Below are 13833 nucleotides of genomic sequence, written 5' to 3'. Positions count from 1 at the left end.
CTGGTTTGCCACAGTCCCCACCCCTCCCTATTACCCCACACCCAGTTGGCTTCGTTCTTTATAGTAGCTGCCTGGTCCTTGGGGTATTTTGGAATTCAGCCCTTGTTCTAGGTGGCAAAGGCCCACGAGACGGGCTAAGCAATCATGAAAGTGTTGCTGGCATTCGTGATGCAGCCACTGCACTTGGTCAGCTGGGCTGGGACCTGACGTGAGTGAAGAATCTGGCCCCTTCTCCAGTCTGCAGACTTATTTCTAAACTGAGGCAGTAGCACTGACAGCCTCTCAAGACCTTGCAGTTCTTACACACGTCACACCTGTAGGTGACAGAGGAACCAAGCAGGCCAGTTTGCACCTGTGCTCCTAAAAAAGGACCCGTTTCTTAGGACTGGATCCTGCAGCCTGGTCCTTTCCACTCTCCTGTCACCATCCAGGGTGACATGCTCACTTCCTGGTCTTTTTCATTTCAGACTCGGGAACAGCTCCAAGCTGATCTGCTGAGGTGTCAGGCCAAAATCGAAGATCTGGAGAAGTTACTGGTTGAGAAGGGACAGGTGAGCAGAAACGGTCATGTGTTCTGTGGCTGTTTACATTTCTGTTCCCTCGGTGGTGGCCCTGGGGCCTTGGTGCCAAGGGGACTATTCTGTGGATCTGCATCGTTCACTGCGGAGACAAGAGAAAAAAACACTAGCCGAGACCAGGCGAGAATATCCCAGCTCACGTGCCTCTTTACCGAGCTTTTAAAAATCAGACACGTTATGAGATCCTGACTTGGCTTTTTCTTTGTTTGTTTGTCAAATGCACAAGAATAGGAGACAATTCCAAAAGTAAAGTGGTCACCAAAATCTTTTCTGACTTGAATCTGGAAGAAAAGCTGGCATTGCCTATGAGGATTCAGTTGTGGAAAAGAACTGGTACCTGCAGCTAGCTCTGAGTGATGGCAGGCAGAGGCGGCCTCGGGATTCCATGCGGTGACTGCCACATAAAGACCTGGGCCCCGAGCTTCTCAGATTAAAGTCACCTCCGTTTGTGCTTTCTCTGAATTTGGTTAGGCATGAGTTCTCTGAATTTGAATTCATTGCATATGTTGACAGCAGGACACAGTCGAGAGGCAAAACCTGGGCCCAGACCCATCCCCTGGGGTGGGGGGACCCTGAGGGGCTCTGGGTGGAGGTCCAGCCTCTCAGAGGTTAGCATCTAAAAGCAACATGAACCCAGGGGTCAGTACGGGTGGGCCATGCTCTCCACGTCAGAACTCTCTGTGGAAGGAGATAACCGGGACTTCTCAGTGGCTTACCACAAGGTTTCTGTCCTTGTGGTAAGGACATGCTGCATGTCCTCCTGTAGGCAGAGGGTCTCCGCTCCATGTGGTCACTCAGGGATCCAGCACTGGAGGCAGCGCCATCTTGTACTGGCCTATCCCTATCACATCCTCCTCGACAGGGGCCAGGAGAGGCTGTTCAGTGCCTCAGCCTAAACAGGCACACTTCCTGCCTCTTGTGAGGGTGCCAGGGAGTGTGTGGGCAGGTGGAGTGTGTGGTGGCACCACTGCCCCAACGCCAGGGCAGGAGGTAACATGAGGAGGTCTGGCATGGGCTACTAGAGGCCCTACGGTGGGACACAGGGAGTGGGGAGGTGGGTGTAAGGGAAGGGGTTGTAAGAGGCTCCAGGAGGGTTAACGGGGGCTCAGGAAGAGCTACGGAGCAAATGGCTTAGAACTAAGTCTGGTGTCCAGTCAGTGGGATGAGGGCTCAGGTTGTGACTGACATTCAAATGGAGGCAGCTGGCTAGTAACCGGAACTCATGCCTGCACAGAGCAGTTCACTGTGGCAGCATTTATGCAGGACTGACTGGGCACAGGGTAGCAGCCAGCCCTTGGGAGCTGGTCACGTAACCATGGTCCAGAATCCTCTGCGGAGGCAGGAGTGCAGTGCAGGGCACACGCTGCAGCAAACCCACCACATTCCAGCCCCACCACTGACCTGTTGCACAGCCTTGGGCAAGTTACGTGGTCTCTTGTGCCTCAGGTTCCTCATCTTTAAAATGGGGCTAATAATAGTACTTAACACATAGGGGAAGGGGAGACTCAGCAGCAGCTGGGCGGAGTCCAGGTGAGAGATCAAGCTGTTTTCAGACTCCTGTCCTAACCGGCTGTTGACCTCAGCTTCCCTCTTCCAGGCTGAGCTCACAGATTGTTACTTACCCGACCACAGTCTACGAATAAGTTAACCTCCTACCTGAGGGTGCTAGGCCCTGTTTGTGGGCCCGCTCTGCCCTCAGTTCCTACTAGATGAAGAGGCCAGTTTGGGACAGAGCACATGGCCATTCATTTGGTGAGCACTTACCAGAGCCCTTGCCCTGCACCAGGCTCTGGGCTTGGTGTGTGGGATAATGTATCAGTTAGCTATCGCCGCCTAACAAATCACCCCCAAACTTAGTTGTTTACAATAACAAAAATTTTATTTGGCTACAGTTTTATGGGTCAGCAGTTTGGGTTGGGCTCAGCTGGTGGTTCTGCTGCTGGTCTCACCTGGGGTCATTCTAGAGGCTTCATTGTTGGTAGATCGATTGGGGATAGATGGCCCCAGTGGTCTCTCTGTCCTGTCTTTGCATTGGTGCCAGCTGTTGGCCAGATTCTTATGGTCTCTCATCCTTAAGGAAGCTACCCTGGCTCCTTTACCTGGTGGTCTGGGGGCAGGAAGAAAAGGCAGGCCCCAAAGCACAAGTATATGCCACGCCTCTGCCTGTGTCATATTCACTAATATCCCAGTCACCAAAGCACGCTGCAGGCACGCCCAGCCTCGAGGTTGCAGGAAGAGATGCATCTCTCCATGGAAGGAGCTGCAGAGTCACGTTGCAAAGGGGCACAGAGATGGAAGGGACGTTGCCAACAACCTCCCACAGGAAAAAAGATGAATGGAACTGGCTCTGTCCTCACAGGGACTCAGCCTCGTGGGACCTACACGTGTGTCAACCCAGGGATGGCGCAGGGTGATAATGTTGGGTAGAAGGAAGGGAGGAAGAAAGTTCCCTCGTGTACTCCTTCATCCATCCCCTGGCGTTTATTGAGCACCAGCTGTGTGCCAAGCACCATGCTAGGCACTCAGGATGCTGGTGTAAAGGCAGACTTAGCGCCTCGTGCTCCTGGAACGTTCCTGGACAAGACTTGTCCAGGCAAAGAGACTTGGTTAGGGCGTCACGGGCAGAAGGTCTAGTATGAGCAGAAATGTGTTACTGTAATGACTCCAGGTGTGTTGAGTGTGGGCAGACCCTTGAGGTGCGGCCTGGGCGCTGGGCTGCGGGCCGCAGAGAACAAGCCAGGGTAGGGTCTGTTGGGGCCAGCTCAGTCGCCGTACAGGTGCTTTTCTGTCAGTGATACAGATGCGCTCCCTGTGCTTTAAGGAACGTGAGAGGTGGAGGAGGGATGCGCCACAGACCCGCTGGTTCTCTTTTTCAGGTTTTGAGGGATGATGCGATCGTTCTAACTGCTGTCCTTTTCTCTGACGTTTTCATAGAAAGTTTCATACGAAGTGACCTTTCCCACTGCCCCTTTATTTGTTATTTAGCTGTCTGTTTGCTTCAATGAGTGTGAACATATTTAGTACTTTTCCTTAGGATTCCAAATGGGTGGAAGAGAAGCAGCTGCTCATCAGGACAAACCAAGATCTGCTGGAAAAGGTATGTGCCGCAGACACCCTGACGCCTCCGCAGGGGGTCACCCTGACGCCTCCGCAGGGGGTCGTGGTATGCGCCGCAGACACCCTGACGCCTCCGCAGGGGGTCACGGAGCCCCATGGGCTTCAGAGGCCTGCTCTGGCCGCAGGGGTCGGACCCGCGCCCCTCCCGGGGGCCCCCGGCCTCGGGTCCTGGTTCTGTCCTCTGGGGCGGGGTCCACAGAACTGGGTTAGAGCACGCTGCAGGCATGACTGGGGCTGCCCATTCTTCTGATGCTGGGCTTCCAGGCCACCTCTGCCATTGCCCTGGGTTCCAGACCTCCTCCCCCGCCTGCTCCCCGTGCATGGGCCTGAGGCACTGGTTGGCAAGCAGGCCCTCGGCGGTCATAGTCCAATTCATGGACCGGAGGCCGTGGCGCTGGCAGAGCTGAGCCTGGCCTTCCCTCTCTGGTCATGGAACTTTCTGGTCAAGGAACTTGCCAGAGCTCTCTCAAGGAGTCAGCTTGGCGAGTAGATCTATAGCTTCGGGACAAGACTTTAGCTTTATTTTTTTCTTATTTGTGAACCATTAGTGCTTTTTTTTTTTTAAGTAAATTTACTGAGTCATGCAACCATCCCCACAATGCCATTTTTATCTTTTAAAAAACTTTTTGGCTGTGCTGCACGGCATGCAGGATCTTAGTTCCCCAACCAGGGATCAAACCCGTGCCCCCTGTAGTGGAAGTGTGGAGTCTTAACCACTGGACCGCCAGGGAAGTCCCGCCACCATGCAATTTTTAGAACTTTTTTAGCCTCCCGTAAAGCTCCCTCGTGCTCATTTGTAGTCTCTCCCCATCTCTCACCCTGCAGTCCCTGGCAACCTACTTTCTGTCCCGATAGATTTGCTTGTTCTGCACCTCCCGTACTAGTGGAATTGGACCTGGGTTAGGCCGTAGCTTCTAAGCATCCTAGAATGCCCCAACTGTATGAGCCCAGCCTTGCCCCCTTGGGTGGGGGGCCGCGGCCCTGTCCCAGCTCTGCACTGGCCCGCTGTGTGGCCATCCATTGTCCCATGTCTCTCCACAGCATCTGGGGCATTGGGACAGGACTGGTCATTGTCCTGCGAGGCAGCCCCGTGCGTAGGGAGAGATTTTGTATCCTTGGTCCTGCTCGCTATATTGGGAGACACGGAAAGCTCTCACAGTGTTTCCAAATGTCTCCCGGGGGTGGGGCGGTACCACCCCAGTAGAGACAGGAGGGAGTAAAGGTGACCGTGACCCACCAGGGCCCTCGTTTCCATGCATTGTCTTAGTCTCACCGCAGGCAGCCTAGTGGGGGGGGCTGCTGTTTGCCTCTAAGGTACCGACAGCTACATAGCTGGCCCAGGGTCTCCCAGGGGGGTTGGGACCCAGGCCATCCCCCTCCCAGACTGTGCTTTGGGGAGATCTGCTACCATTCGGGCTCCCCATAGGAGCACTCTGGGGAGTACAGGGTGCCTTCCTGCCGGACTCTGGGTGGGCTGACTGGGGGGCCGGGTCGGAAGGAACTCAGACAAGCTCGGGGATCACTGTTGCTTCCCCCACGACTGACCTTGGGGACGGGACTTAATCGCTTCATGCCTCAGTTTCCCCACCATTCGTGTATTCAGCAAACATCTGGCCCCCGTGCTGGGCCAGGCTCGGGGCCGCAGGGGCGCAGCAGGCGCGGCCTCCGTCTGTGCCATCCCCAGCTCCCGGAGCAGAAAAGGCCTTCTTCACCCACTCGCTGAAAGCCTCCCCTTCCCACCCGCCCCCTGATGACAGCCCCTGTGTCCTCAGGCCAACACCGAGGGGGTCTGTGATCGAGGGACACATTCTCATGGCCCCTGGTGAGAGACAGTGGTTCTCCCACCCGTTAACCCACAGGTATTTCTGCTCCAGATTTACAGGCTGGAAATGGAAGAGAACCAGCTGAAGAACGAAATGCAAGACGCGAAGGATCAGAATGAGCTGTTAGAGTTCAGAGTGCTAGAGCTCGAAGTAAGAGACTCTATCTGTTGTAAACTCTCAAACGGAGCAGACATTCTCTTTGAGCCCAAACTGAAATTCATGTAAAGTCCCAGATGTTTTCAAGCATGTGTAAGGGGACGTGTGACACTTGCTTTCTTTTCTTTTTTTTTTAAATCTGTATGTTCAGAATAATTTCACTGCCTTAATATGTTCTGGAGAGAATGCTCACCGAAGTCTTTGGACATGTACCAGAGCTAATATATTTATTGCCTACGGCTTGTTTTTGCACTTAATAAAATAATTTGTTTTTGCAATATTTTGCCTTTTTTATTTGTGTTTCATTTCCATAACTACTTCCTTCTTGCATGCATAGTCACCTGGTATGCATTCTGCAAACCCGGACAGAAGCACTGTTGCAATTAATAACACACCTTTTTAAGTGACCTTGCATGCATGAATCTCACCTTTTGAGAGAGCGGGGTCTGACCTGGCCCGCAGCTGACTCTATAATGTGTTTACTGCTAGTTTGGCCCATTTTCTATTTGCCAAGGTAAACACAAGGTAAGTAAACAGGGTAAAAGAAAGTATTTGCATAGGCGGTTGAGAAAGCTTGTAACGTTCCAACTCCTTGATGCAGTGAATACAGACATGGCAAGCAGTATTGGACTAACACAATTGTTGTTTGTAACTCAAACGGCAACTCAGAATGACTCTTTAGCGTGAAGGGAGATTGGATGTTGTTCACAGGTAGAAATCTTGTCCCAAATCTTCAGTGACTTCCCACATACACGGAGTTGGACCCAGTGTGAGGGGTATTGATGGGACTATTGCTTCCTACTGGAACTTTGCCTCGGGTGTGCTACTGTATTGCCCTGCTACCACTTCATACTCCTTTTTTGTTTGTTTCCATTTAAAAATCATCAACCTGTGAGACATCACCTGAGTTTGTGACTGGTTTTCTCTAAGCATCTGTGGTGACACGGCTCTGCTGTCCCACCGCTGAAGCCTTTGCATGTCCAGAACCCTCAGTAAAAGCGAGCTCCTTGGCAATGTTGGTGTTTCTCTGATTTTGTTTTCTCCTCCCGGCCTCAGTTAAAATTCTGCTTGCACTGGAACTTCCCATCTTGTTCTTTGTTGTGCTGACATGGACCGTGGCCTGAATATCTCAGAACCAAGTGCTGCCGTGCAACTCAGCTCTTGCTTGAACCTGAACTGAGTCCTTCCTTCATTCATGCAGCAGAAGTAGAAGTTAGGAAAGGTCATGGTTAATACTACTGCCACTGTTAGAAAACCTTTCACGTCTCTTTGTGTCTTTCTCATGAGAATTCCATAAGCATCGGTCGCTTTACTAGAACTTTCTTTGAGTGTCTCCACCATCCTTTGGAGCCATTGGAAACCAGTCTTTTGCCTTTTGTTCATATAAAACATGAGCTTTCTTTTGTCACCTTTTCTGTGGAGACCCCATTTAAGTAAGCATTACAGGTAGGAAAGGCATCTGTAGCACGGAACCATTGTGAATTGTGGTGTTCTTGTCTAATAAGGTTTTCTATCTAAACCGATTCAAACCAGGTTAGGCAGATTGGGGCTTGGTGGAAATTAATTGAATTAATGGCCCCACCCTTCCTCTCTCCTTTAGAGCATCTGCTTAAGACCTGCCATCTGGTGCTCATCTTGGCTACATTTCTTAGTTGAATGGGTAAAGAAGCCCATTGGTTCTGTAGCTAGGTTCTGCAGGCATGGTCCAAGGCAAGCTTACTTACCATAATTTTGAGAAAATAAAAGCAGTTTGATTTCAAGGTATCATTTGGAAAAGATCTTCTCTGCTGGCTGACCTGTCCATTGCTCAGGGTTTAAAGGCAGCTCTGTGTAGAAAACACATTTGAGACCAGAGTACTATTCTGCTGCTGTATTTTATTTCTGTAAGTAATTGGGCTTCTCCTGTCCTTTTTAAAAACTTGTCACTTTACACATGATTAATGTACTGCTTCTGGGAAAATGCTTGCTCTCCCTCCTGAGTAGTTGAGATTTGACTATTAATCTAAGGCAGAGGTAGAATGATCATTGCAGTGTTAGTGCGGTTCAAAAACAAATTGTGAACAAAGTCAGCAGATTATATTGAAAAAGATGTGAAGCCAGGGTCAGGGTCCTGGCCCTGCCACTCACTCATGTGGGACCTCGGGGGTCTCTGCCTCCCCAGCCTCCTTCTCTTTGTCCACAAAACGGAGGCAGTCATGGCTGCCTCATGGGGTTGTGTGAGGATGAAATGAGATAACGATGATTTCTGTTGAAATTTCACGCGCTTGTTCTTCCCGAGTATTTCATGATGATAGTGTGACTTCCTGAGCTTCCATCAGCAGGTTAACTCAGGACACTCTGCTAACCACTTCTTCCCAGCTGATTAGATTAAGAAGTAACCCCGTGTCCACAGGAGATCCACTGTGGTGCAGACAGGACACAGTCTCCATCAAGATTGTAGCCTGAATGCGTGCTTTCTAGTAACACCTTTGCCAACTGGAATTCGTTGGTTTTTGCTGAGTAACGTGGGAAAATGGCAAGTGGTAAATAATCCAATAAAGTTCTGTTTTTAAACCAAATCTTTTCCCCAGGAGAGAGAGCGGAGGTCGCCAGCATTTAACCTCCAAATCAGCACCTTCCCCGAGAACAACAGCAGCGCCCTCCAGCTGTTCTGTCACCAGGAAGGAGTTAAGGTAGCGTGCCTGGGGGGTGCCCCCGCTCTACTACGGCCACAGCCTGCTCAAACGCTAGGCTCAGCTGGAAAGGGGATCGTGTGCCGGTGCCAGGGGTAGAAATGATTTTAACAAGATACCCCCGTCCCTCCACTATATTTTGAAAGTCAGAGTTCATTATTCCAGTGGGTCACCAAAGGTTACTCTACCTGTACTCATGTTAAAAGAGCAGAGCCTTGGGATGCAGCCTTGAAGGTAACAGCTTGGCTACTTCCCAGCTCTGGCCTGTAACCTCTCTGACCCTCAGTCTCTTCATCTAGGAGAGCTGAGTGGCAACACCCACACCGTGAAGTGGGTGTGACAGTTAAATTAGATAGTGAACATGAAGGGCTCAGTGCAGTGCCCAGAGTGTGCTGAGTATTCTAGAGACAGTAGCTGTGGTCGTTCTAGCAGCTCAGTGTTTGCCGTGACCCTGGAGTCCCGCTAGGCCCGCGGGCACAGAGGGGTCCTTCTGACCCACAGGATTCCGTGAGCCTTTCTAGAAAGCGGTGTTTGTGCTGGCGTAAAACTCAGCCAATACGCAGCAGTTACCAGTCCTCCCTCCCTCCCTGAAGGAACTGCTAAGAGTAACTCTCTGCCCGGCCTTAGGCTCTAAGAGACGAGAAAGGGAGAGGTGTCTTATCGAGGACTGAGGGCTGAGGCCCTAGATTGGTGTGCATGGTCTTTGTAGCTCACACAAAATGAACGTTGGACATCTTTTCCAGGATGTGAATATTTCTGAACTTATGAAGAAATTAGATATCCTTGGCGATAATGGGGTAACTATGAGCGATCGGTTTCCGGTTTCGTGTTCTTGTTTTGATTCGGGTGTACTCTGTGTGGCTTTTGTTTCGTTTCGTTTTAATTTCTTCCTAATTTAAGAGATCTACTAAGTACAATGTAAGGCTTTTGTATGGCCACATTCCTGCGTGGGTGGCTGGGTCCACATCCATCAGAAGTGGGGTTCTGAAGTTAGATCGTCCTGATAGCCCGTGAGTGATAAGGGGGGAGAAAGCCTAAAAATGAATGTCCAGGAAGAAAGTGGAATCAGTCGAGGTTTCTGAAATCAGAAAGTGAGACTTCTGCCTTCTCAAAAGATCAGCTTGAGCGAGGCCCTATTTCTAAAAGGCTCAGTGCCACTACATGAGACATTCCCACCCTGAGGGCCAGTCCTCAGATATGTCACATCTGGTCCCGTCAGTGAGTGGGGCTGACCCTGGGGAGGCCGCTGTCAGCGTTGTGTAGGGCTGACTGTCTGCACGTGATGTGAGATCAGTGTAAAATGCCCTTGCCCATTTTTGTGTTTTAGAATTTGAGAAATGAAGAACAGGTTGCAATAATCCAGGCTGGAACTGTGCTTGCCCTGTGTGAAAAGGTAGAGCCCAGCGGCATTTCTGTCCATACACCGTGTCTGAGCTTCCCGGCACCATACAAGAAACTGTACATTGGCGTCTCGCTTTGTTCTGGAAGCATGGTTCTGGTCTGTCTGTGTCTGCATGCGCACGTGCATGCCTTTTTGTTTTCTGATTAACGTCACTCATACTTACGGTAGAAAACTTAGAGACCGTGAAAGGAAATCAAAACCCCCTTCAAGGAAACCATCTGCGACAGTTGGGCTATTTCCTTCCAGTTTTTTCCCACACCCTTTTAAAAAACTTGGTCAGGATCATACTTGAGTTTTTAATCCTGCTTCATAAGCTTCCACCATGAGAATGAACGGCCCTGCATCATTCCACCTATAGCCACACGCTCGGTGCTGATTCTTTCGCTGTTAAGATATTGAGGGCGTTTCTGCTCTTTTTTCTATTTACCATCATGCAGCGATGAGCGTCTTTACCCATAAGTTTCTATCTACATATTAAAACACTTCTACAGGATAGAGTCTAGAAGTGGAATCACTGGGCTGATGGGTAAGAGAGTTTTTAAGAGCTTTCATGCTGTCAAACGTTTTCCAGAAAAGTGGTACCAATTCCCCTCTACCTGAGTGTTACCGCTGCCGGTTTCTTGTTCAACAAGGCATATATCACCACTAAGAACTCTGCTGATAGGATAGGCAGAAATTATATGATGTCATTATTTTAATTTTCATTTATTTGAGTGCTAGTGATAATGGATTTTTGTGTATTATCCATTTTCTTCTTTCTTGTGAATCGTAATTACATTCCATTGCCCTTCTTTGTTACTTATTCATTCATACATTAATTCAATCATGCATTCATCTATTCACTTACTTAATACGTATTTGGTCATAACTATGGTTTTTCTTACTGACTTATCTATGTGCTTTACATACTAAATATAATAACTTACTGCCGTATTTATTAAAAATATATCCTGGTTTGCCTTTTCCATTAATTTAGGGTGTTTTAGGCATATCCAACTTGTTAATGTAGTCTGGTCTATAGATCTTTTTCTTTGAAAGCACATGAGTTAAACTTTAAAGTGCTACTTATATCTTGATGAAGTCTTCATGATCTTAATCAGGATTCCTTCCAGAATCTTTGGAAGGGCATTTAAAATATAGTTTTCTTCCCTGAGCACCTGTCCATCCTTCCCCGAGTACAGGGCACTAGACGTTGGTAACAGACTTATGGCAGACCCTTGCTGAGGTCACACAGGTGGTTAAGTGGCGATGCCCACATCACTGCTACTGTCACCTGGCTGAGTCTGTGTCCTCAGGTGGGTCGGGAGATGAGGATGACTCATACCTGGCTGGCTGGTGGCCCCTCAGATACAGGTGATGGTAAGTGTGCATTAGTAAACATCCCTCTCACCAGGAGAGCCAAATGCGACAGCGTAGCCTCCAGGGGGTCACGCAGAGAGCCCAGCAGACACTTCCAGTTTATTCCTCGTTCACGCCAACGTTCACTGAGAACAAGCCTCCCAGCGCCCAGCGCCCAGCGCGCCCGGAGGACGTGGCGATGCCAGACCCAGGCCTCCTTCCTTATCCCCCAGAGGCCCCTCCTGGGCTGGCTCTTAGCCCCCCGCAACCCGCCAACTGCAGGGGCTGCTGCAGGCCAGCGCCTTCCTCCCTCTGAGCCGCGAGCCTTGCAGAGCTAGTGTCAGGACTCCAGGACACGGCACTTCTAAACGGGACCGAGCCTCGCTGCCGAGCACCTGGGGCAAGGCTGGGGACTGAGAGGTGTTTGAGCGATGGTTGTGGTCAGTGAGCAAAGAGCAGCGACTGCCAGGGACTCGGGGTGGGGCTGGGGCAGTGGTCCTGGGGAGGGGGCTCTCCCTCTCTCCTGCCCCCAGAGACTCCTGGAGGGGGGCAGACTGTCGGGAATCCCCAGCCCTCTGCCAGTTACCGAGTTCTCCCGCCCCGGGCCCTTCCCGACACTCTCCTCCCCACACCAGGTTCCAGACCCACGGCCTTGGCCCCAGCTCAGGCTTTCAGGGCTCCTCTTCTTCTCCACAACTGTGCAAGGTTAGCAGCACGGGTCCCTGGACACAGAGGACACGGGGCCTGCCTGGCATGCGGCTGCTGTCTGCTTTCACCCTGTCGCCCACCCCGTGCCCACCTGTACCAGCCCCTGCCGGCTGCTGCCTGTCTGCCAATGACCACAGAGCCCTGCCAAGCTGGCTGGCTGGCGCTACGCTCTGCTGCCCTGGCCTGCCAGCTCCTCCCGAAATCCCACAAGGGTGGTGGCAGGAGAGGCGGTGCCCGGCGCTGGCCTTTAGAGGCCCGACTCTGGACCAGGTGAGAGGGGCCCAGTTCCCCATTTGGGACAGTCTGTGGGGACTGGACTTAGACTGGTTTTGCCTCATATCCTCAGGGACACTAGCTCTGCCGCATGTCTGTGATGGAAGGCCCAGTGTTCGGGAGGTGCTGTGTCTCCCCCGTGGAGAGAACTCAGTGCTGAGTGCACCCCCGGAAGAAAAGTGGGTCAACGGGACTCCCCTGGGAGCACCTACAGGACAACCAGGGTATCCGACTGTCCGGTTTCCCCAGGATGCATGGGACTTTCAGTGCCGAAACGGGGACAGTTCCAGGCAAACGGGGGCGAGTTGGTCACCCCGGGGCTGATGGGTGCGAAGAAAATCTCGCAGTGGGGCTCAGAGGTCCCTGCGACGTCCTCAGTCAACCCCCCTCAACCAAGTTATACCTCATTTAAAAAATTGCGATTCAGTACTGGTATCTGACTGGCGGTACTGAGGTCCACTTCCATTTTCTACTTAGGAGCACAAGGCTCCTTTCAAGACTCCTTTGAGTCACGAAGTGCGACTCAAACTAGTTCGCATGTCCCTTGGCATTCTTGCTGCAAATGGCATCTTGCCCTGGGCGCTTGCCCTCCTCCCATCACCACCTGGGGAAGCCCTGCTCTGTCTGGAAGGTTCAGAGAAACACATGCCGGCCCATCTCAGCGCCCTCCAGACCCGCCTCTGGTTAGCGGAGTCCAAGATTGGGGACGTCGCCTTGCTGCCTCAACCCAAACACACAGCACACATGCTGAGCAGAGAACATGGGGCGTCAGGGGGACTTACAAGTGATCACAAGTCATGCCTCTGCTCCCTCGAGTTCAAGATCAATCAGAAAGATGGAAGTTTTCAAAAATCCACGCTCTCACTGGTAACAACAGATGAGAAGAGGCAGCTTAGGCCACAGGCAAGCTTTCTAATAGTTGGCCCAGCGTCAAGGCCTTAGGACCCTTCTCTGAAGGGAGGGTTGAGGGTTAGAGGGGGGGGGTTCCCCATTCCCCAGCTCTGAGATCAGGGTCCTGCACCTGTGGGCAAAGTGCCGGTTGGGGCGGAGGTGCACCAGCCACACCTCCCACGAGAGTCCTCTTCCCGTGCCCTGTGGGCTGACTCACTTCTCCCTGAGGGTTTGGGGGCAGGCAGGCACCCTGTCTCCACTCCCCAGGTTCTCACCCCAGAGCGAGGCCCCATAGACATCTGGCCGGACTCCGATAAGAAATCCATGCCCTCACACGCCCAGGAGGCCCAGGGCCAGCATTTTCTGTTCTCACTTTACTCTCCCAGTGGCTGAAGAGGACCTGTCAAGTTTTTTCTTTATGTGCATAATAGGCCTGTCAAATCTTTGTTTTTTAACAATGAGAAAAAACTGGACATTTTGTTCTACAAAACCTAAGAGCAGCTTGTAGTGATTCAAAACTGGAATTTTTTTTCCATTTTATTTTATTCATTTTATGACTGCTTGCATTAGGATAGTAAAAAACGAAATATTTTTCATTCCTTGTCAAAAATATGCTTACCTGTTTCTAAGACATTGCACACCGGCTCAGCACCGTCTAAAGCAATGCTGCATTGGGTGCCTGCTTCTGCGGCTGGCTCTGGGGCCGCTCTTGGGGGCCATGCTAACATGGACTTTAGCGGGGAGGCTCTGTGGGCGGAGCTTTATCTAGGCTTGTTCGTTCCCACTATGGAGCCAGAACACACCCCACAGACCTCCAGACCCCTGCATCCTCCTTCCCTAAGCAAACGTCTATTAGGTGCTTGCCTCACGCCAGG

At 51.3% G+C, this 13833-nt stretch overlaps 1 protein-coding gene across 4 annotated transcripts in view; it reads left to right on the top strand.

Moving 5' to 3' along the window:
- JAKMIP1 (janus kinase and microtubule interacting protein 1) overlaps positions 1 to 13833 on the top strand; it is a gene marked incomplete at both ends in the record, with an annotated part of 70251 nt that overhangs the window by 37156 nt on the left and 19262 nt on the right. For 2 of the 4 annotated variants that reach the window (XM_082653814.1, XM_082653813.1), the window contains 6 exons: positions 468 to 551; positions 3613 to 3675; positions 5570 to 5668; positions 8245 to 8346; positions 9090 to 9143; positions 9674 to 9739. In XM_082653814.1, coding sequence (XP_082509940.1) covers positions 468 to 551; positions 3613 to 3675; positions 5570 to 5668; positions 8245 to 8346; positions 9090 to 9143; positions 9674 to 9739 — 468 coding nt within the window. Of the gene's footprint in view, positions 1 to 467; positions 552 to 3612; positions 3676 to 5569; positions 5744 to 8244; positions 8347 to 9089; positions 9144 to 9673; positions 9740 to 13833 lie in introns of those variants that run through there. The other 2 variants (XM_082653816.1, XM_082653815.1) reach the window with 1 other exon arrangement.

The sequence above is a fragment of the Grampus griseus genome (genome assembly GCF_964374135.1).
Source record: "Grampus griseus genome assembly, chromosome: 4".
Classification (NCBI taxonomy): Eukaryota; Metazoa; Chordata; class Mammalia; order Artiodactyla; family Delphinidae; genus Grampus; species Grampus griseus.
Note: the sequence above shows the minus strand (reverse complement) of the source record. Positions and strands in the feature narration are given on the sequence as shown.